Consider the following 23,828-nt stretch of genomic DNA (forward strand, 5'->3'; position numbering starts at 1 on the left):
AACATGAAAATATTAATGCTAGTAGACAAGGTCTTTCATAAAGCACATAAATGAATTCATTCACTCTAGCTCATTAGCTTAATCGTCAACCTTTTTACAATGTAACTGATTAACATTTTCATTGTTCTTCCTTGTTTTTTCTTCAGACTTTTGCTTCTTTGGGGATCAAAAGATCTCTGAATACATAAGCTCAACAAATATCCCTGCACAACTGTACAACAATAGGAACTATTAAAAGAGATAACTAAGGGCGTTCACAGCTCATGCTTCAAAGATACTGCAGGAAACAACCATTTAAGAATCATTTTTATTTTTATGTTTAACGCGATTATACACATTCATGAGTCCAACAAGATCTGCACTGTGACATTAAAGATACAGTACAATAACATTCAACATGAGGTACTTCATATATTTATATATATCTGTCCTTTATAAATAATGCTGTAAGCCTGCTAAGGTCAAACACTGCTTCAGCACAAATGGGTGCTGGGACCTGAAGTGAGCCGAGTTTATCACAACAAAAAAACAAAACCCAAACCAGTTCAGTGCAATAAGTGTGTAGAAATTAAAATGTTTACTTAAATACTATTTTAGATATGCAGAAAGTATATTACATTATACTCTCTTATCACAGATTCCTCTCACCAGCAGATCAAAGATACAAGTAGCAAACACAGCCAGGAACAGTTTAGACAGAATCTGCGAGGTGATCTCTATTGACATGACGTTTACATTCCAGGCTGATATATATGGCTGATGCTTGCGAAATGTCAATCAATGTATTCAAGCTTGGGTGCTTCTGCTAAACCGACCAAATCCACATTCAGACACCTACTCAAGTGCTCTGATGTCCTAAGGTGAGTGGCACTGCTCACCTTCTTACATCCCAGTACTTGTTAGCATCACGAAGTGCTCAGAAGCAAGTCACACTGTGAGCATCAAAAGGTGTTTTGGGTGCCTTTGTTTGATGACCCACACTGGAAACCTTTCCCTGCACCAGCTCCTAAAACCTGGAATGGACTCAGAGGAATTAAGCTAGAGGCTGTTTTCATCCTACTTCATCAAAAAGACTTCGTAAAAGAATCAAATAAGAACAATAATTAAGTAACAGCTCATTTTCTACGTATTACAGCTACAGAGTATTCTGATCTCTGAACTTCTCTTCCAGCCAGTGAACGTAGCAGATACGTCACGTTTGTTTGCAGGTAAGTCAAAACAAAGAATAAATTAAAACTGAGAACCCGAGACTAGTTACACCAACGCAGCACTCTCTGACTTGTCCCACCAGCTGTGGCACATGGGTTTTTTACCAACCAAATTGGAATGCAGCTTGCTACCACAACTTGTCAATCTGATCATCACTCAGTGTAATTACGTCTGCATCAGCCACTTGCTGTAAGAAAACTTAATCAGCTGATTAGCATCTTTCTCTGCTTTGAAATTTATCTAAATAAATGGAACTGCCGCTCAGATGTTGTCTAAAAGTAAATGACCATTACCTCATCACAATCTCAGATTCTTTTTTACGATCTCTTCAGCAACTCTTTCTCCACTCCATACCATTTATACTCTTGCCTATTTTCAGCTGCAGATCTAAATATAAATGACTAGAGTTTTTTTTAAATCTCTCTCTGGGAGTTTTCCATGGAGCATTCTGTTTAGATTTCACGAGCAGTCTGGATTATGTACATCTGTTACAAAAAACAAAACCTTTTTCTATGTATTTTGAGGGTATTTACATTTCAGAAAGAGCACTGCTTACACACACATGTATGTGTGTATATAAAACATTAAACGCTAAGATGGGTGAAAGGCATAAATCCTGCAGGGTACTTTTTTACCTGGCTCTCTTTTCATTACCTAGAAAGAAGATCTGGGCTTTGGCCATAAAGTGTTTGATGACTACACTCCAGTTTTCCTTACTTCAGATGGTATTTTGGACACTGCAAAGATGTATTGGCACTTTCCGATGGCCACGGGCCAGTATTCCAACCGTCAAGCAACACTTAGAGTAATAGTATTAAACTGGTAAGAAATCATATGAGAAAAACATTTTTATTACAGAACTGACAAGTGAATTTAGGGTTATGCTACGTTAATGTGTTGATATACTGTAACATTAATCTTCAGCCAGTCTAAAGAATCATTTGGTCCTCTCCTTTTGTTAAAACGTACGCAACAAACAGAACCCACTTCGGAGGTGAAGCAAGAATGAGATGCTTTACAATGGGCAGCGTAGCCTTTGAGGAACAACTGTCCCAGTGCAGTGATGAAGGATTTTCTTATGTTTAAGTAGTACCTGTAGTTCTTATTTATACTGGTTTCCTTCCCTCATACAAGGAGTATCCCTCATACTTTTGCAAAAATGGTACAGACATGTAACAGGAAGTTTGGGGGGAAAAAAACTCAGGCAAGGAAAAGGTTCCATACCACATAATCCTCTGATTGATGTGTAACCATAAGCAGTTGCAAGAGCTCCAACAATAACACATTAGAGGAGACTTCTTCCCCCTCACTGCTATCTGATAACATACACTAAGTGTAGTATGACCACAGCTGAGAATCTTCTGTCTTTGTCTAAATTTCAACTGGTAATAAAAAGAAAAAAACCCCCTCATATTACAGAAAAAAATCGAAGTCAAGATTGATACATTCTTTTGTTCGTCTAAAATCTGCCTCTACCATGTTTTTAGGAAGAAAAACAAGCCACCCAAAACAAACAAAAAATTATCCTGCATCAGATGATTGGTATTAATTCCCATTTATTTAGCAAGGGTTCAGAGAAGTGCCATTTAAAGAATCAAGTCTGACATAGCCAAAGCTGGGTCATGGGAGTAGAGTTTCAAGAGCTGCATATACAATTTGAACATGTGCAAGTACTTCCTCACCTTCATGGTGGGATTCCTAGAAAATGAACTCCAAGGGTAACTAGCCAAGCCTACATCCCTTCCTCACTGTGAGCATGTCCATGCACTGGGGACATGGTCAGCATGCCCTGGAGCTTCCTCAAAGATGCTTCCTTCTCCCCATATTCCCCTGGAGCCATCCCAAACAACTGGCTGCAGGAGAATCTCACAGGATAAAGGTTTAAACTTGCGCTTTTTCTGCTTATAACTGAAGGACTTCTTTCAGCCCCTGTTGTCAAAAGCAGCTTGGTTTACTGGAATCTCCAAAGTCTGCAGAGCAGACAGCAGAGAGAGCTATAAAACAAAGCTCTTCATTTTCTATCCCTACCTCCCCAATACAAGCAGAAAGCAGAAAATGGAGAAAGAGAAAACAGATCAATGAAGACAATGTTTAGTGAGATACAAGAGGGGGACATCCTCTGGTGATTCACAGGTGCATCAAAGAAAAGGTCAGCATCACCAGCAAACAGGCACCCCTCTTACAAAGCCTTTAAAACTCGCTTGTTTCTAAGAGCTTCCAGTTTAAATATTACACTTAATCACCAACGATGCTACAAGTACAGCAAGCCAGGAACTTGCCCACAGCATTTAGTTACCTATTCCCTGTACTGATCACATATCTGCAGATAAAAAGCTAAGTGTCAGTAGGCCTGAACCAGACAGGTTCTTCATAGCAAAATGCTTTGCAGCCACACACTCCCATTCAAGCATAAAATATGAGTTCGGGAATTTGCCCTCCCTGTACCCCCGTGCCATTTGTACTGTCCGAGGAACACTGAAACTGAACAGTCACCTTCCCACACTGAACTTCTGTCATTCCTTCTTGTCCAAAATAGCTGAGTTCGTTACCATCCAGAATCACGCTTGCTGTGTAAAAGGTGTCAGGCTCAATCTGCACTGGATATTCAAACCACACAGGAAAAGTGTTACTAGAACCATCCGAGAAGTATTTACTCAAGTTCTGGCCCAGGATAACCCCTTGTCGCTTCAGTTCAATCTTGGCACTGTACTCTGCCGACCCACAGCTGGAGCCGTAGAGCCCAAAGCCAGCAATAAACACTCTCTTATCAACAGCAAACTGGATGCTATCACAGCGGCCCCGGTAGCGCCACTGGTTGCTGCGGTAAGCGCAGGACTGGAAGCGGTGGCAGCGCTGAGGGACAAGGCCCTTCCGGGGCTTGCTGACAAACTGCAGCTCCGGCTTTTTGGCAGCCGTGTACCACAGGAAGATGTCATTGGTTTCGTTGAGAGTCAGGATTCCGGACTGAGCAGCACCGTTGGCGAAGTCGTCGAGGGCCATGGTAGGGATGCGGATCAGGTAGAGAGCCTTGCCCAGCACCTTGCGCTTGTTCTCTATGGTGGCCGTCAGCTCTTGGCGCTGGCACTCCACTTCAGCCCAGTTCAGAGCTGCCTCGAAAACAACAATTTCTTTGGCATTCAGAGTCTCCCTTCGGAGAATGCTTTCAAGTGTCTGAAAATCAATGTCACAGAACCCCTCAGACTTCAAAGCGAGCTCAGCTTGGGCATCAATCACTTCCCAGCAGCGCTGGGTCAGGTCCGGTTCCTCGAATAAGCAGCTCTGGGAGAGCAGCACACAGGCATTCTTTGCACTCAGACTCGTCTCGAGGAAGTTGACGCAGGCGCGGGCCAGGTGAGGAACAATGTACTTCTTGGCAGCATAAAGAGTGGCCAGGACAGTGTCTGCAGCCAAATCGATCTCATCACAATAGATGTACCTGAAATAAAGCACACGGGTGTAATCCTGCTGCTTAATGCAAAACCAGAGTTTGTCAACAACAAACTCACAAAAAATCATAAACAAAGAATATTTAAATGGCTCCACATTAAAACGAAGCAGTGCTTTTGGTGAGTATTGATTAAATCCAGAAAGAAAGTACAAAAAACATTCCGCACTTAAGACCATGGAAGAGAATGGGCTTAAATCTAAGGTGAATCCAACTCCCCATTTGGGGTACATGCTATGAGACAATTGTTTAAAAACTGTGGCCCCTGCAGCTCTGTGCTCCTTCCACAGAGGCCTTGGCTGATGAGAGGCCCCAGGCAGGAGCTCCTGCCTCACTCAGCTACCACAGGAGTCTGGAGCATGTGTTACCGAGAGTCCCCGGACTGCATGTCCCCTGACCGTGAACCATGCTTTACTGAGGCGTATGCACAAAATCAGGAATGGTAACAAGTTTGTAGAAGGTAACTAGGTAATCTAAGAAGAGAAATGCTACTCAAGTATATGAGGTGCTATCCATTTCTGTAACTACTGGATTGGGTTTTTTTAGGAGGTGGCTTTTTTGTTTGGGCTCATGTTTTTGCTTGTTTTTTTTAAAGGGTGATGAAGCATATAGGAAATGGAACATTTCAGGTTTTTAATGCTCACAACATCCTACCTCAACCAGCACAGCATTTTCACTCAGTCTCACTGCATAAGGATGAAAAAAGCTTTACTGCTATGGTAGCGTGGTGGAAGAGATGAAGGTGAAATTCTATTTATGTGACTAAACTGCTGGGATTCATTGCTCAGAGAAATGAAGCATTGTACAGTTTGTTCTTTTCAATATCTCATGCTTCAGGGCCCCATTTGCAGCTGGTGAATGCAATGTGCTAAAACCATGCCAAATGCAATTTCACTCTTCACAGGGATAAGCAAGTCTTGATGGTTATGGCTGATAAAAGAGTCTTCCTCCAGAAAAGCTAAAGTTGTATGGAACCCTGTACTAATTAAAATTTTCTAGTTAGCAGGTTTCCCTACACAGTGAGTTTTCTGCAGAACAGATGTGCCTATAAAGAGAAATTAGTACCTACACTGGTCTGATTATAGATGTAAATAACTATTTGTATTTTTGCAGCTGTAAGATAGTATCCTCCATGCCACACTTGGAAAACACACACAGAGGGGATACTGCTCCAGCAATATAAAATCTAAGAGGTTACAGAGAAAAAGAAAACTTACACAGAGCCAAGCCTATTTTTAGTCTTTACTACTTGGTTTCAGCTTATTTGTAAAACCAAAGAGCACATCTCTATATCAATGGTTACAGGCGTAGCCCCTTTACCGCCCAAAAAATTCCATTCAATTAATTTGTTTTTATGATTGTCCTCATTGCTCTCCAACTCTTTCCTCCCTTCCATTACTTCTCTTTGCCTGCTAGTACAGCAGAGAGTGATGACATCTGTTTTAAATCGAAACAGTACAAAAGTTGCTATTTTAATATTCCTGAAAATCAAGAACTAATATCACTGATGTACAGCAGACACAGCACAGATCGGCTGTCAGCAATACTCCACACCTCTCCCTCTGCCAATGCACCTTGACTCTGGTCTGCGGTTACTGATATTCCAGTTTCACCCTGTTCTCAAACAGAGGATTCTGCCAGAGCACGGGGTTTGATGGTTTAGTAACACATTCAGCCTGGGATGAGATCACAGTTCTAACTTGAACAGTCAAGACTGAGATAAGATATAATACATTAAAGCACCAGTTCAGTTTGACAACTAGACTGTAAGTTTAACCCTGTTTTTAAAACTGTAGAGAACAGTCAAAGCAGTTTTACTGGGAGAATAATTAGTATCTACCAGTCATGGTGTTTCCTGTATTACACCTGGCAATACCTTGCTTGTTGTCAGAGTGCCCACTGTGTAATAAAACACACCAAAAAAATTATGCTATTTATGCTATTCATTGGCCCAAGAAAAAAGAAAAAAAACAAAACAAAACAAAACCCAGCAAGATGTCAAAACCAAAAAACCCAAACTCAATGTATTTTCTGATAAAGTTTATGATGTGGAAAGAAGCATATGAAGGAGAGGCTGCTTTGGGATAGAGTCTTTCCCTCTGTAGCAACAGTATCATGAGCCTTCTGCCATCCACAGCTCACAGCAGTTGCAAGCGACACTCACAGGGATGATTTCCCAGAGGGAGAGGAGTGAAGGGGGATGGTGGCTGCCCCTAAGCTCCACGTGCAGTGGATCCTGTAGCGAGGGGACGCTGCACTGCTGAGCACCATCCCTGTGCCTTCCCTGCACCACCACGGCTGCACTGGAGCACTCTGCAGCCTCAGGCACACTGCATCACTGGCAAGGTTACCTCAACAGCCACACAGCCCACAGACTTTTTCTGGTCTTTTGGGTTTTTTCAACAAAAGCTGGGACGGTGATGAATCCCATGGTTCTGGTCATGCTCCCATAGATAGTTTCCTAAATTGCCATGGGCTAAATAACATGCCAAGACCTAGATGTCAGTATTGATACACTCTTTTCTAGGCTTGCTTTCTGCACGCATTTCTTAATGATAAATTCAGAAAGCATTGTTTTTATATGGCACATCATGTTTAGTCACAGTGAAATAGAATTGCTGTTCAAAAAGAAAGGGAGGGGCTTGGAAGAATCCAAGTATCTTGTATTTGTGATTTGCAAAATTCAGCATGAAAGTAAAGCATAAGTCTGAGCTCTGCCACAAAACCAAAAGGGCCCAAAGTAAAGATCCATAACACACCTCCCTACATAATGTCATATCTTAACTTTATTTTTCAAGTCTATAGAACATCTGTTGAGCTCTTCCTAGCAGTTACTGATATTTGCACAGAACATTCCTGATGTTGATGATAACCTAAAAAACTCTATATGCAAGTTTGAATGTTCATCTATGGTGCCACTGAAATGCAAAAAAAGAAAAAGAAACTGTTCTGTAATCACAAGCTAATCAAAACAATCTATGAAATACAATAAATTGCTAGCTAGTGATTATATCATTACATGCAAGAAAACCTGCAGCATATTAAAAGGATCACGATCAGATACTGATGTATTTTCTGTAAAAGAAAGCAATGGCATTTATTTAAACTGAAGGAAAAAAAAATCCTCAAAGCCATAGCATTTCTGTGATAGGGCATTTCTCTTTGACAATCAGAGTTTATAGATACATTCAAGGACAATTCGGCAGGGAAGCTGCTTCATTATGCCCATTTAGGAAAAGACAGCATTTCTTACGCAGTTTGCAAGAAGGAAAATAATGATCATGTGAACTGACTAGTTTTCCTTGTTAGATAAAATCCCCTATTCATGTAAACAGGCTTTTTATCACTTTCCAAATGCATCAATATGATATATGAGGAGAAATTTATTTTTCAGGGGCTATATTGAATAACTTAGGGTCATTTTTCTAAGACAAGACCTGCATACTGCAGGTTTCTAAAAGAACTGGAACAATGTCAACCTACAAACCCAGAAATTTACTGGGTTTGAGGGGGCTTTGTGCATGTATTTTTAACTTTACACTATGCTTGCAAAGTAGAACAGTTGGTTTGGGTTTTTTTTGTTACAGCTGACAAATCTTTTTAGTAACTCCATTCCTTTGTGTAACGTGTAGTGACAAATCAGATCGATAGGCATTACAGTACACAATGTGCCCAAAGATCCCCTGTCAAAGTCATTATTTACAGCTGCCTACATTAGTCTAGGGGAGAGCAAAATGAGGGGAAAGTTTAAAACACAAAAAGAGGAACATTTTAAGCGACTGCTTTCTTTCTGTTTATATGCAAGTCTAATACTTCAGCTATGACATTGGCAGCGTATGTATACATCAGACAGGGAAACATATCCAGCAGATGAATGATGCTTACTTCAGCATTGCAAGAAAAGCAGCAGGCTCAACATCTGGTATACGGATTTCATCTTTGTCCTCAGCAAGCTCTCCGTAAAACATCGCGTGGAATACAGAGCTCCCAACAGCCAGGACGTACTGTTGAGAAAGGGAAACCTTATTTCATGCTTTGAACTGAAAACACTGCCAACACAAACAATGTGGGAGAGCCACTCTGAGCATACTGGGCTGCACTGACAGGCTCTACAGGCACACTTCAGTAAGAAATGTAGTCCAAGTTAGGAACAAATTACACATTTTCCTTGTGTTTTACTCTCCTGGGCATACATGCATTAGCTACTGGAAAACGCTCATCTCCACTGCAGAAGTGAACTATTTCTAGAAAATCTCAAGAGCAATATTAATCAACAGCACAAAGCAGTATTCCTAACTTTACTGCCCTAGCCCAACAAATGTACTGTTTAACTGAAAACACAAAGAAAAGCCAGGGATGGATTATCCCACTGCATGTGGCCTTTTCAGATACAGACTGCTGCCTGTCCCAGAAGAGCCGAGCCTCCCACGCTCTGTCCCGGCATAGCCGTGGGAGCTCTCTCTGGCTCTCCCTGCCCGAGCAGATCGTGCAGCTGTTGCTTACTTTGTGTCCCGGCAGCCGCTGGGTCCCACCTGGTGGCCCGACCACAAAATGAACATCTGCCATCAAGTCATTGTTGAACATCACTGCATTTCTACAAACAGAGGTAGCATGTTAATTTGTGGCACCCAGGAACTCTCTGCATGCCCCAGACCCATGAAATTTAATTTCTTAGCAACTTCAAGTTGCTTGTTAGCAAAGAGAAGCCAGTCACACTTTGCTTCAAGCTACTTTACACATCATCGCATAAATATACCAGAGAAAATACTAAGGAGGAAAAAGCATGTGTGGGGGGTGTGTGTGCAATAAAACCAACCCCCAAACTTCCGAGAACTTTCCAAGAAGCGGAAATCAAAGTCCAGCGCATGTATCACTGAAAATCCCCACTGAGGTCTAAAAGCAAATCTTTACGGGTATGCTGCAGCTTTCAGCAACATTTTTATTTACTGAAATAAATGCACTGTCTGGAAAAGAGATATTAAAATATTTTTCCATTACCAAAACTCTTATTTCATGCACACATACAGGGAGACAAAAAGCCCAAATAAAATATAACAGTGTTTTCCTCAGCAAATAAATGCATTCTGGACATTTTGCTACTTTTCACCTCTCCATTCAAACACCAAAAAAACTGCCCTGAACTTACCTCTCTCTGATGGTTGGATAAAGTCCTTGCCAATTAGGTGCAGGAATAGTGTTGTTGTTATTGAGATTTTGCTGATGGTACTGCTGGACAGCAGTTGTATTAGTGTTAGCTGGTTTCTTTCGGGGAAAAATATCAGCAGCCATCTTCTTCTTCTTTTTGGTCTTCAAGGTAATGATTTCATAGCAAACTGGAGGCAATTTGCTGTTGCTACTGCCGCTGCTATTTCCTTTCTTAGAGCTCTTCTTAGACCTGTTTTTGACCGTCTCTGGAAGCATCAAGAAGAAGGTGAGACATTTCATGTTCTTTCCTTTCTCATCTACCATGAGTATACTCGTGTGTAAAGCCCGACAGCCTAACTAGTTAGGAACATTTAGGAATGCACGTGGAAGCTGTTACACCAAAAGCAGCAGAGCTGAGAGTTTTCTTCTTTTCCAGCAAGACAAGGTGACCTTTCCAGCGCACCGAGCAAGAAACTGACTTTAAGTTTGATCCAGAACTCGAATCGTTAAATACATCCCCATCATTCCAGCCAGCTTTCCTTCTTTCCAGCTTTCCCGATCAGGAGCCGCCTGGCAGCGCTATGCGCCGGGCAGAGGGCAGGAGGAGCGCACGGCGGCAGCGCCAGGCTGCCGGCGAGCCGAAGTTGCGCGGGCAGGGCTGGTGGCGGAGCGGGGCCGGCGGCGGAGCGGGGCTGGTAGCCGTGTGGGGCTGGCGGCCGTGTGGGGCTGGCGGCCGTGTGGGGCTGGCCGCGGAGCGGGGCTGGCCGCGGAGCGGGGCTGGCGGCCGTGTGGGGCTGGCGGCCGTGTGGGGCTGGCGGCCGTGCGGCCGGAGCGGCAGCGCGGAGCCAATGGCTGCAGCCGCCGAGAGCGGCTCGCGCACAGTGACACCTCTGGCAGCCCGCGCCGCTCCCGCGCTCGAGCCGCAGCGGCGCTCCCGCAGCTCCCACGCAGCCGAGGCAATTAAGGAATAAATGGCACACGCCGTTGCGTAAGCGCGGGGCTGGCCAGGAGAGTGTGCGTGCGTGTGTGCGCGTGTCTGTGAGCTCTCCTCCGTGCCGCTTCAATTTTCACAGGGGAAGCAACAAGAAGTTGAAATCAGGTAGAAAGATCTATCTGAGTCTATTGCCGTGGGAACTATTTCCACGGGCGTTCGATATTAGCACAGCTTCCTTTGCCTCTAGCGTTCCCACAAATCCCTCCTGTGAGAGTTGTTCAGCAAGTGTGTGACAGATATCAGAACCGAATTAAAGCAATCGAGCAGCAGCAGCACAGACAGCGATGCAGCCAAACAATCCCTTTCAGCGCAGCTTCTACTCCAGTGTAACATGAACAGGGATGAGGTCACAGCTTCAGCTTTAACTCCTTATGTTTCCAGATAACATAACAGCCTTTGACAGGGGTCCCAAATCAATAAGCAGTGCTAATTAAGCCAGCTTACACCAGACACGGCTGCACCACATCAGAAGAAAACTTCTAGATGTGCAAGCAGATTAAAGCAAACCAGAGTGAATATATTTAATCAATATTTCAAAGCATTAAATGAAAAAGTCTGAATGATTTAGAGAGTCTTGGGCAAAAACCACTCCTTGAGATGCAAACACAATCCAATTTTACACAAATACTTTCTGAAATAAACAGGATATAAGCTATGCCAACCAAACCACTTAAATAAAAAAGAAGTCTAATTTTCAGTCATTAGTTTACTCAGAACTTAAACTTAGATCAGATTTCTTTAACAGCAGGTCAAGTGTATAGAAAAACCACCAAGCAAGCATATCCACTTAAAAACAAAAGCAGGGAAATAAAATATACTTGATATGAGGAGTCAACATATCACACCTTAAAATACCGGGAAGCAGATAATTAAAATATTATTTCAGGCTTACTTTCAGTTTTAAAGAAAAAACTCCTCTGCTTTCAAAACTAATTTAGCCACATTTTGCCATAATTAGTTTTGCTGGACAACAATACAGCAGGGAAATTAAAGTGAGAAAAGGTTGATGAAGAATGTTGTTGAAGCCCCTGACAAATCTGCCACTGATTACTCAGGCCATTTATTCAATCTCCATCCCAACTGCTTGAATCACAGCTGTGGCTTCGTGACACACACTCAGGATGTCTTTAACCTGAGAGTGTGCAGGTATTTCAAAGATTACCAGGCCTCCTTGGGACATGCTCCACAAGAAGCACTAACTGTGTGCCCCAGCCATCTGGAGGCTTTGCTGCAGTGGTTGGAGATGATGCCATTCCCAGACACATCTGCCCTCTCTGTCTGAAGGCACTACTCATGGAAGGGGGAAACAGAAGAAGACATGTCCATGCCTCAGCTGCTACATTTCACAATCTTAGTGCAAGATCTCCTTGACTGCTGCTTTAAAGGAAGATGGTGGGTTATGCCTGGTGTAGCTGAAAGGCAGAGACACGTTGCTAAATACATTGAGGAGAGGTTATGTAACTTCCAAAGAAATTATTTCTAGCAACCTTTTCTGTCTCCTCCCCGCTTTTTCTTTTTATCTGCAACAGTCTGATTAGAAAGGGAAACTAACAACCTAAACCATATTGAACCGTAGAGAGGGAAAAGGAGGAGTAAAGGAGCAGAAACTCATCCCACAGATGGGATCTTATAACTGCTCACAGCTGAGTTTATACCATGAACACAGCAGGTATTCCCTTCACAGAATTTGAGTTTGTTGAGTTTGCCTAAGTTTTTTTACTCTCCTTATGTAAATTTCCAGCCCTTCTAGTTACAAAAATAACCCTTGTGCCACTGCACAGGACAAACATCTCAAAAGAAAGAAATCTTAAAGAACCTCTTAAAGATATAGATAACCACAGACTCCAGAAAATCTGGTTCTCAGTGTTGCAGTTGGCAGAAGGTGAAAGCAGGGGTTGGAAGATTTGATTGTCGTTCCACAAATCCATTTTATAGACTTCCAAAGTATATAAAAATCAAGGTCTCTGCACGTTTCTTCAAACCAATGACCAGGAAGAATCCAAAGATTTTACACACACACCAGATAAGGTCACTGGGAGGCTACAGGAGATAATGAGGGACAGACTGACCACTTAAATCCATGTGGGAAAAACAGTAAATGAGAATCCACAGGAATCCCCACCAACCTTTGAGTTCTGTAACACACCACACATGTACAGCACGTTGTACTTTCTGGGAAAAGAAAGGAAAGGAGGGAAAAACTGCAGCTGAAGCATGTTCTGCCTGAACTCAGAAGTCAGACAGACCCCAGCACACAAGAAGGATCTGCATGACAGGATAAAAGCCCACCCCAGTAAATAAGAAGCCAAACTGCCATCTTTGCCTGCTCTTAAGCCACCCAACAAAATCTGGTCTGCTCTGACTGGAAAATAGCACTGATTCCAGAACAGAATCTAAATAGATTTAGATTTTAATAGAATTCCTATGAAAAACTATAAACGTCTCACAGGTTCATACCACCTTCTACTGCACTTCATCATCTCAGCAACTAAATCTCATAAACTAATCATTAGATGGATGTGAAATGGGAAAAACAACCCCCAAAGCATTAGTGCTATTCTCACTCACTATTCTTTCTGTTTTGGCAGCAGCTTCCACTTATTTTTGTACAACGGTGTTTTCTCCCTTTACTATATACATACTGTCAATGAATTTAGAAATCAATATGCTGGCAGTCAGTAAAAACAACCTAGGAACTGCTGCCTGTTGAAAGACCAGTCAAAATCCCCAGTTTAGATCAGTTTGCCTCCAATAAGAGGATCAAGGAAATTGACCTTCTCTGACCCAAAGATCTAGCCATTTCTGAAATCTTATTACAATGTACTCCTAATCTTCCTCAGCAAGTCTCATTTTTCTTCATTAATTATATATTAACAGAACTAAACTTGATATATACAACTGAGAAAAAGGGAAATACAGTTTTTCAAAGGCACATTAATTTTTATTTTACAAGCAAAGTAGTCAGACCAGGAATATTTCATGTTAAAGCGTGTAGGAAATTCCATGTTTAAATCTTAACACTGGCCTAATGGGTATTCAAAATGCCAGAAGAGAAGAATTAAGCAAAGGACTATATTCCCAGTCTGAGATACTACACACCAAGTTACATGTCCCTTTCAAATTATTAGGAGCAGGTTACGAGCCCTTGGAAATCAGTTCCTGACTAAACATAGTGAACTGAAGCAGCAATTTTGCTGTTCAAACCCAAGTGTGTGCAACACACGTGCCATCCCAGTTTCATTTATCCCTTAAGAACATAATATACCTTGATACCATTGTGTGGCACAGGCGTCACAGCAAAGCCCAGCTCCTGGTACAACTTTTAATAGTATGTTACTACTGTAATTATGCCTTTCTATAGGTAACTTCCAATAGGGAAATCAATTTCAGGGCTGATGGGAGTATTCTTCCTCATACTTCATCAGTTTCTCCTGCTGCAATAGAAGGGATACCAAAGTGTTTCTATCTTTTTTCTCCTTCTAACAAATTGAGTTTTTCTACATCTCTCATTTACAGGCCTGTTCCTCATATCGTAACATGAGCTAGACAATTCTATAAAACACAAGCTTTCATCAAAATTCCCAATTGTTTGTTACAACCACATCATGAATAAAGGAAAGGATTCTTAGTAAGCAATGAGGAAATGCATACATTTCTTTTTCTGTAAAGTTGCCAAGCGTCTTCTTTGGCAGTTACTATGTGCATGCATTATTAACATTGTTTAAATTCTGAATTTCCCCTTACAAGGAAACAAATTTCAGATGACACATCTTGATTAACCAAAATAAATACACAATGTTACTGTTTAACAAATCTACCTGTCTGCCCACTGCTAGTTCTCACTGAATTGAACTTTAAGCACTCATTTAAAAACTGAATATACATGTTCAAAAACCAAATAAACAAACAGAAAACCTCATTAAACCCAACCCACACAGCTGTGGTGTCTTGTTCTGTTTACCTCTCTATGAATTATTTAGTCACTTGGAAGAGTCCTTCCCAAGCACCATTCCAACCGTTCTGTTTGTAAAAACCAATTTGGAAAGGGGACTGATAGCTCTACCCTTCATTTCCTCAAGTAAAAAAAAAAAAAAAAAAAAAAAAAAAATCATTACAGTGGACAAAACCATCCAATCTCCTCTCTCCTAAGTTTCTCAATGGCAGAAGAAGAAAGATGGAAGAAGCCAAGATTGCATCTACTTCTGTCTGCTGCACGGAAAATCTGGCAACGAAGTCTTACTCAGTAAGGTCTTCTATGGAAAAATAATAAAATAAAAAGACTACTAGAAGCAGGAAGAAAGATGGGCAAAATTATAAAGACTCTCAAAGAAACCAGATTAGATGCTAAAAAAATAGCATTTACTTCCCAGAATAGCCAAGAGCCGTGAAAGAGTAGAATAGTATCAGAGTAGAATTGCATCTTGAACCAAGACTAGAAGCTTCAAACCAAAGTCCAAAATAGCTGAATTGTATTTTTCCATAGAGCTCATGCTACACCAGCAGCATACTTGTTACCAAATATTCCTGACTGCTTAGTGTTTATGAGGATTTAAATACTTTGCGTAACATTATCCACTAAGATAGCTTTTCCATTTTTTTTACTAAATGCCCTTAATGCTTTGAAGAAAACAAAAGTAGAAAGCCCTGAGCAGCCCAGTCAAAAGGTAAACACAAACTTACACAAGACAGAAACCTAAAGAATGAGTATTCACAGTTATTTTTTACTCTTGTAGTCTTTGCTAGCATACAGGCTACACATGGCATTTGTTTTTACTCTCTCTACCAAAGGAGCCTTAATCTTTTTAACATGTCCTTTTTGTACCTGCAAAATAATTTTGTTTTGTTTTTTTAAGCAATATCTATTTTGAGAAAAAGCAATCAAAACAAAATGTATTTAAGAATACTATCTAGTCCTATGTTTACTTGCAAATAAACTTCCCTTGTATGGATTTCAAGTCACTTTCCATAAACCTGTTCCTATGTCAACTGCAACATCTCCTATTCTCATTTTTTCCTGTTACTTTTCTTGCTTAGCTGCTTAAAGCCTGCAATTTAACCTCAGTGAGAGGTCGAATAACTTTGTATTTATGCCCCAAACACCAAAGACTTTGCTATGCTGGGTTTTTTTCTTTTAAAGGTTTTGTTCCCTGATGGACCAAAATAAATACAGCTAATGTATCAGAGTGAGAAAAAAAATGTTCAAAATTTTCTTGTATTTTCATTCTGATTTCAAGACCATGCCTGCTGCATGAATGACAGTCCATATAAACCACAACTGTGAGAAGGAAGGTTAAGGCTTAAACAACCCGCAGCAAAAAATATACTTGATCCCGTTACAGTGAATTACCCCACAGATATTCTCTTCTGGGCATATGGAAAGAAATAATGTCAAATGCTTCGTTACAACCTAAAATATATGATTTTACAAGCCTGCTAAGACATATTCCTCAATATCATAGTTTTGGAGCTGCAGGTAGAAAATATCCCAGTGCAGAATTTGCAACGCATTCTATGAGCATTAATTTGTTTCTTGATAGTTCAAAGTAAAACCAAGAATTATAAATGAACTCTGAGAACAGAAAACCTGCAACCACAAAATGAGAATTCAGTTCAAGGTTACAGGAGATAAATTGTTTTGCTACTAATTTAAAAGAGACAAATTATGCATTTGTTCCCTATCACGGCTACTTGAGCTTGTCCACTTCATTTCACGTAGAGCTTTGCTCTTGACAGTCCGTGGGGTCAAAAAATAAGCTCTTTCTTAGTGGCTGCCATTTATTTATTTATTTATTTATAAACACGATATTGCAAACCTGAAAGCACTCAACCCTTTTTCTAAGGCAAAGGTCAACTTTAATTCTACTCTGCCTCTTACCAAAACTGACTTACAAAGGAAAGATCAGATAGCTCAGGAAATTGGTAATGAGATACAGTGGTTTTCCTCTCTAGGTCACTAATTCTAAATTGACCAAGGTCAACAGTAATCAAAAGTCATTAGCATTTAATGATCCTTCAGTGCCCTGTGAGAAAGAAGCTAGTGATCTTCCTGCACTTCAGAAAAACCATCACTACAATCAGCACTCACATGCTGCCTGCTTCAAGGGAGAGGTCAGATCAGATGACTACAGACAGAACTTCCAATCTTGCAGACAGATCTCGCCTCTGCAGACAAACCTTTATACGAATTTTAACTTGGCTCAGAAACCATCATTTTCAAACTGAACAGTTAAATTAATACAGGCTCTCTGAGGGGCAGGCTGTGAGCTGCCTGGTCCTGCTCCTTCACATCAGCAGTTCCCAAATGTCTTTGTTCCCCTACACACAGAAAGTCTGCAAAATGCAGATGGAAACAGACCCTTCCTCAGAGAGGAAGGTTCTCACTTGTGAGAACCAATGGCAACAGAAGTAACTACTCCATGAGTATCCACAGGGGAACTGCATCACAGTAGATTATGTTGGTGTATAACTCAAGGACTACATTTTCCATGTGCAGGTAACCTACATTCACCATGTCAGATCGCTGTGTTGAAGTTCCCAGTGAGACAGAAGAGGGGGAGAGGATATTGCTACAGTGCACAACCACACCTGCTCTGTGGCCTGCACACTTCAGTCCCCTGGGACTGTCATAGTAACAGCACCTTCAGCAAGGGTAAGGGAAACAGAGGGTGTTGGGGTCCCTCCCCTGCCATGTAGCCCTGGGAGAGGGGCCCTGGGGGGGAGACACGGGGTTTCCCTGCCCCTGGTCAGTTTCATTTCCCATTGGTTGGTTTGTGTTCCCCGGGGTGGCCGAGGACCCTCGGGTCCCGTGACTGCGGGGCTCCTGAGCTGAGCCCCGGCCATGCGGCTGGAGAAATAAACATCTCTGAAACATCTGCCACGAATCTGTCCTTATATACTTCGCTTTCCACGGGGCTCCTGGTTTGAAATATACTTGTTACAGTAATCCCCACTGCAACAAACTGGTGGAGGAATGCGGGCAAGACACCCATCCCTGAGGAAGATTCGTGAGTAACATAATCACTCTAGACCTCTCTCTTCTCATCTTGGTTTGGATATTCTCTCTGGACTATGGAAGAATCGTGGGAAATGGGGCTCTCTGAGCCACAGAAAAAAATGTATCTAGAAGTAAAAGGAATCCTTGAAAAACAAAACAAAAAAGTAGCGCAACTGGGAGATCTAGAACATTTCTTCATCTGGCTTTTCAAAAGGTTCTCCTATATTTCTCGAGACTTACTTTTTGATATCAAACCTCCTGTATCTTGTGAGGGGTGTTTCTGGGACGAGATATGGGATAAAGTATGGGATCAAAGAGAAGCTTTCCGTGCATACCTTATAATCAGGGAAGCTCTTGAGGAGCATTTGTATGGTCCCATTACCCCTAAAGCAACGGATCATACTTATCCCGTGGCCGAGACCGCGCGGCCGCCATCCCGGGAGCACATGACTGCAGCCGCGCTGGCGGAGGTGCCTGTGCTGGATGCGCCTGGCCCCCTTGGGAGCCCGTGCCTTATCGCGGACCCCATCCCTGTCTCAGGGTCCCCGGCCACGCGACAGCGAGTGAGGGAGCAATGCCGCAGGCGCCGCGGGTGCCGTGGGCCACGAGCAGCCAGGAACCGGGCATCGGCGTGGCAGGCCGCTCTGAGCACACGGCTCGGAGAGCCCTGCGGAGGGAGAAGCGGCGGTTTCCACAGCGACACGAGAAGCCGCGCAGCGCAGCACCGAGCCGGAACAGGGCTGCTCTCAAAGCAGCATGGAGTTTGCGGAGCGGAACCACTCACAGGGCGTGGGGCCGGCGGCGACGGCAGCGTGGGGCCACGCAGAGCCCAGACACGCGCCGGAGCAGCACCGCTCGGAGGGCGCGGAGCAGCCACAACGCGGGGGCCCGGCCGAGACATCGGAGTCGGCGAGGCGGCGGCCACACGGGACAAGCAGCCATGATGAACACGCAAGCACGTGATAGGAGGAGTTATAGCAACAAAAGTCACAGGAACTGTGAAATGGTACAATGTCAAAAACAACCATGGGTTTATAACACAAGATGATACAGGGGGAGATCTATTCATCCATAGAACTGCCATTAAAAGGAATAACCCTAAAAATTACCTGCAAAGTGTAGGAGATGGAGAAGTTGTACAATTTGATATAGAGCAAGGAAAGAAGGGTTTACAAGCAGCAAATGTTACTGGACCTGGAGGTATTCCTGTCAAAGGCAGCCGTTATGCACAAAATTATAAACAATATCCATCCCAGCAATTTCCCTACTCACAGCCTACTTTCCCCTTTTACCCTATGCCCAATATAAACCCCTTCCTAAGTTTACCCTATCCCCAGTTTATTCCTAATCCATTTTTCACCCCATGGCTTCCCTATACAATTCCATTTCCCTACAATTCCTCTCCGATGCCGAGGGGGGGATGAAAAGGGGGAGGGAAGAAATTAAACCCTCTCCTGCCTCAGTTTCCCCACAAAGCATGCCCGGAGAGTTCTGTCTCCCTTCTGTCAGCCCTAAGATGTTCCACAGAATCTGTTTGGACATTTAAAGACTCAGGAGGGTGGCTTGTTTTGTCTTGAAACTGTTCTTGTTATCCAGTCGTTTTCATTCTCCTTTTATTAAAATAAAACGGGTGAGATGTTGGGGTCCCTCCCCTGCCATGTAGCCCTGGGAGATGGGCCCTGTGGGGGAGACACGGGGTTTCCCTGCCCCTGGTCAGCTTCATTCCCCATTGGTTGGTTTGGGTTCCCTGGTGTGGCCAAGGACCCTCAGGTCCCGTGACTGGGGGGTTCCTGAGCCGAGTCCCGGCCATGTGGCTGGAGAAATAAACATCTCTGAAACATCTACCACGAATCTGTCCATATATACTTCGCTTTCCACGGGACTCCTGGTTTGATATATACTTGTTGCAGTAATCCCCACTGCAACAAGAGGGGACTTTTGGAAAGCTTGGTTAGGTATTGTCATGGAAAACTACATCATGCCAATCCGTTTTACATCTAGGGAAGCTTAGGGAACATGCAGCTTACAACTCCACAGCAGATCAGCAACCTGTGTGTTTACAGCAGAGCATCACGGCCAGCAGCATTCGTATGTTAAACAGGAAAAGTCTGCTACAGCTTCTTGCTCCCACTGCGTTTTAAATTACAGAAGAGGAAAATCATGCCAGTGAAAGAGGAACAGGTCAGTACATCGGCAAACCAAGCACTTGATAAGAAAGACATTCTCAGCCACAGTGGCTCTCACTTCCCAAAAGTGAGAATTAAAACAAATGAGTAACAACTCTTGCAGTGCTTTTACAATTGTTTACTAACCCAAATTTTTAGATATGAGAGACCGATTGCTGCTAACCTGAGCCTATTCCAAATAGTTCAAGGAATGGAACCAGACACAACATCCATTAAACTGCATTGTCCTCAATGATTCTCCCTCTGCCACACATTAGAAGCAGTGGATCTTATTACCTGCCCTTAACTTTGTTTCCAGACTCTCCCAGCACACAGCCTCTATTTGAATCCACATGGACATAAAGATGTTCCCAAATTTTTATCTTATCCACCACTTTAGAAAATCAGATTTATTTTCCTTTGCTGCAAATACTTCAGTCACACTTGCCTTTCTTAGCAGTCAGTTATGCTTCAGTATTTCCATCAGTTTCTCCTCCTCTTTAGAAGTGAATGGCAGCTACTGCATCATGAATTTTCAAGACAAACACATACATACTCCTCAAATTCTGGTTTCAGAATATATTTTTGGGCCTTAAAATGTATTTGTCTATCAGTGTTAGGATATCTTAAATGTTCTTCTTCACAGTAACTCTGTGACACGTCAGAACTGCAGTAGAGAAAGACACTAAGGAAGCAGCAAGTAAGCAAACAGAAGAGCGTAATTAAGGCACTGTACAAGACAAACACAAATACTCATTAGTTTTATGTATTATGAACTTTTATATAGTAGGAAAACCTTTACTTTTTCTTTATATACATGGGGTAGTATCACTTTGGTCTCACAGAAGTGTAAAGGTAAAAGGCAAAGAGCTCTAAGGAATCCTCACACCTCTCAGACAAGCAAACATGCCTGAAGAGCTGCTTTCATTTCATACTCCCAGAAAACCCTTGCAACCAAGTAAGGAGACAGCACAGCTCTAATTCCAGAGAATGTAGTTTTTTGAAGAAAATGATTCCTTTAAATTGCCTTTAAATTGTGAAGAGGAGAAAATGTAGCTAGGGTGGTTATGGAGTATAACCTGGTACATAAATATCCTGTCACAGAAGGATGTTATCAACAAGTCATTCAGCCTGGTATTTATGTAGTACATGATCCTCTAGTGAAATATTTATTCAGGATATCAGGTAATCTTGGGGTACAGGTGACAGGGCTGGACAAGGTGATGTCTCAAGATACCTTCCAAATCTGTTTGCTGCCGTTCTTCACCCCACACAGCCAGGGCAGACAGCAGATACTCACAGGCTGCCAACCAGCTCCCCAGTGTTTTAAACTGCAAACACTTTCCAGACGCTGGACTTGCTTGGTTTTCACGGCAGCTTGGTGAGGTATCAAACTCATAGAGGGCAGCAGAATCAGAAAACAGATGAGCCAGGCCCCAAAAATGGGAAGTTTGCAAATTTGAATGAAGTGATGTCTTACTTAAGCTTCCCCGCTCAGTTTTCTGACACATATATAAAAGTGCTTTTGTAACCAAGACGGGTGATTGGAATTCAACTTAATGGCAGAAAACACAACCAATGACAACTTCCACCACAAAAAGCATTTAATCTTTTCCTTCCGAGATTCCCATCTCTTACTTCCCTCTTTTGCCTCGTCTATCAGCCCTTTAAGATAGAAGCTGCTGCTTTATCACTTATTTACAGAGTGCCTCAGAAAACAGAGCTTCCACACCAGCTCAGGTATCTGAACATTTGTAAAACAGAACAACAGCCAGCGAAGCCTGAGGAGTTACCAGAGACAGTATCGGGGCAGAATCTTCTTGAATTACCAGAGAAAGCTAATGCTGGGCATAAACAATATTCTGCTGCAAAACTCATTTGCACAAGTTTCTACAACAGGCGATCTAAATTTCTTCTGACAGCATAGCACATGGCCTACCATCATCAGACCTCTGTTTTAATGGAGCCTACCCTAGCACTGCTGCTTTCATCCTAACTGTTTGGTAAATTAGGAAAAAAAAATTTGCTCACAAGCTCTAACAAGCAAGTGGTCAAAACATAAAAATACTGTTGCAACTTGCATTTTTTCCCCCAGCCTTAAAGGGCAAGCTGAATGAATCCCATGCTCCTTCTGGAAGGTGTTTCCTCTGAGGCAGAGCTGAGGATCACTGGCAGGGAAACACAAGGGAAGTTATTGTGCAGTTATAGCTCCAGTGTACTTACTGTGGGGGATTTAAGAGGGGAAAGAAAAAAAAAAAAAAAGAAAGTACTGCAGTCCACGTTCAACTTTAGCAATCCTGCAGAACTTATTTCAAATGAAGGCCCTAAGAGATTTGATTTGCAAAGCTAAATTACCCAGTAAACCCCAGATACTGGGCACTGTGACATCCTGCACATACACTCTTTAGGAAACAGTGAGAACAGTTCTCTCTCACTAAAATAAAAGCTATTTTGAGCCTAACACTGGCAAAAAAGTTAACTAATGCCAAATAGAGTATTGTACACCTATAACCAAGCACTACCTCTCTCCAAAAAGCAATCAAAAAACCCAGGGCACAGATTAAAATTTAACACACAGATCACATGCTGAAAACAAAGTATGACGAGGACTAAAAACACGGCAAAAAAACCTGCATTAGCACTTCTCAGATGAGACAGTCTGTGGAATTAGACATGTTAGTAACCACAGTTCAGGAACACGCAGGTATCTTAACTTCAATTCAAACTTTAACTCACAACAACCCGCTACTCCCTCCTGTTTCAAAATGCTTCGGCACTCAGGAAACACCACAATGAATTGGATTTATAAAGCTCGAAGTTCACACGTGGCTTTCTCAAAACAAACAGGAAAAAAGGTGAACTGTAAAGGTGTGGGCCCTTTACGTGAAACCACTGAACCTTCAGACGCAGGAACATCAGGAGGTTCGGCCAACAGCGTGGGGAAAGGAGGTGGTATTTATGCCAAACCGGGTACAGCTATTTATTGTGCCTCTGGAAAGTTTACTGAATTAATGCTTAAAATACTTCTTTTATGAAAGAAGCTTTACTTTAAGCAGGAAAAAAGCCCCAAAGCCCAACTTTTGGGCTGAGAGAACGGAACGCGTCCCGGTGAAGGCTCCAGCCTGGCCACAGCCGGGTCCCGGGGCTCCTCCCGAGCCCACTCCATCAGCTCACCAGCGGCACCGCCGCGAACCCACCCCGCTGCTGCACAAAAGGCGACCGAGGGGGCACCAACACCCCCCGCGGACCCGCACCGCGACTCCGACCAAGCAAAGGCCGTGCCCGGGGGGCTCTTTGTGCGGGAGAGCCGGCGGCTCCACTCCCCTCACCGACCGCCCCCGCTCCGCGAGTTCCGCGGCGCTGCCGGCTCTCAGGTGCGGCCGCCCCGCCCCACCCCTCCCCTCCCCTCACGGCGGCGCCTCCGCGGGGCGCGGGGAGCCCATTCCCCGCCGGCACCGCCGCAGCCCGGCAGGGGAGCGGGATCCGCGGCCACATCCCGGAGGGGCGCGGCCGTGCCCTCGCGGCCGTGCCCTCGCGGCCGTGCCCTCGCGGGTGGCCCCGCGCGCCCCCCGCCCCGCACTGACCTGAGGGCGCTCCCGGGGCGGCGCGCGCGGCCCCTCCTCGCGCCGGCGCGCGCGCGCGGCCCCGCCCCTCAGGCGCGCGCGCGCGCGCGCGGCCCCGCCCCCGGCCCGCCCCCCGCGTGCCCGCCCCCCGCGAGCGGCGCCTGTGGAAGGGTTTCGCACCCCAAAAACGCCGCCCCGCTCTGGACTGGCCCCCCACACCCCGCCATGGGATCCCGGCAGCGGCGGAGAGTTGGCATTTCACCTGCGGATTGATTGGGAAACGGACCAACAAGATCCCCCCCCCACCCCCCTC

General features: G+C 43.6%; 1 protein-coding gene across 2 annotated transcripts; it reads right to left on the minus strand.

The window, feature by feature from the left end:
• Window positions 1-293: 293 nt before the first annotated feature.
• BTBD3 (BTB domain containing 3) lies at window positions 294-23,580 on the minus strand. Of its 2 annotated transcripts, XM_048297466.1 has the most exons (5): window positions 23,537-23,580; window positions 9,801-10,065; window positions 9,158-9,248; window positions 8,540-8,658; window positions 294-4,645 (listed from the first exon to the last, which is right to left on the minus strand). In XM_048297466.1, the coding sequence occupies exons 2-5, from the start codon at window positions 9,941-9,943 to the stop codon at window positions 3,613-3,615; spliced, it is 1,386 nt and encodes a 461-aa protein (XP_048153423.1). In that variant the 5' UTR covers window positions 9,944-10,065; window positions 23,537-23,580; the 3' UTR covers window positions 294-3,612. The 2 variants fall into 2 exon arrangements, with proteins under 2 accessions (XP_048153423.1, XP_048153421.1); XM_048297464.1 differs by lacking the exon at window positions 23,537-23,580 and having other exon boundaries at window positions 9,801-10,602.
• Window positions 23,581-23,828: the final 248 nt, after the last annotated feature.

This window comes from Corvus hawaiiensis, chromosome 3 (genome assembly GCF_020740725.1).
Source record: "Corvus hawaiiensis isolate bCorHaw1 chromosome 3, bCorHaw1.pri.cur, whole genome shotgun sequence".
Taxonomy (NCBI): Eukaryota; Metazoa; Chordata; class Aves; order Passeriformes; family Corvidae; genus Corvus; species Corvus hawaiiensis.

Excerpts from the sequence above, each read along its gene's own strand:
- BTBD3 (XM_048297464.1), bottom strand. The coding sequence starts at position 10,123 with ATGGTAGATGAGAAAGGAAAGAACATGAAATGTCTCACCTTCTTCTTG. Across the intron at positions 9,249-9,800 it reads TATCCAACCATCAGAGAGAG|AAATGCAGTGATGTTCAACA; the intron begins GTAAGTTCAGGG and ends CTCTGTTTGTAG. Across the intron at positions 4,646-8,539 it reads GCTTTTCTTGCAATGCTGAA|GTACATCTATTGTGATGAGA; the intron begins GTAAGCATCATT and ends GCTTTATTTCAG.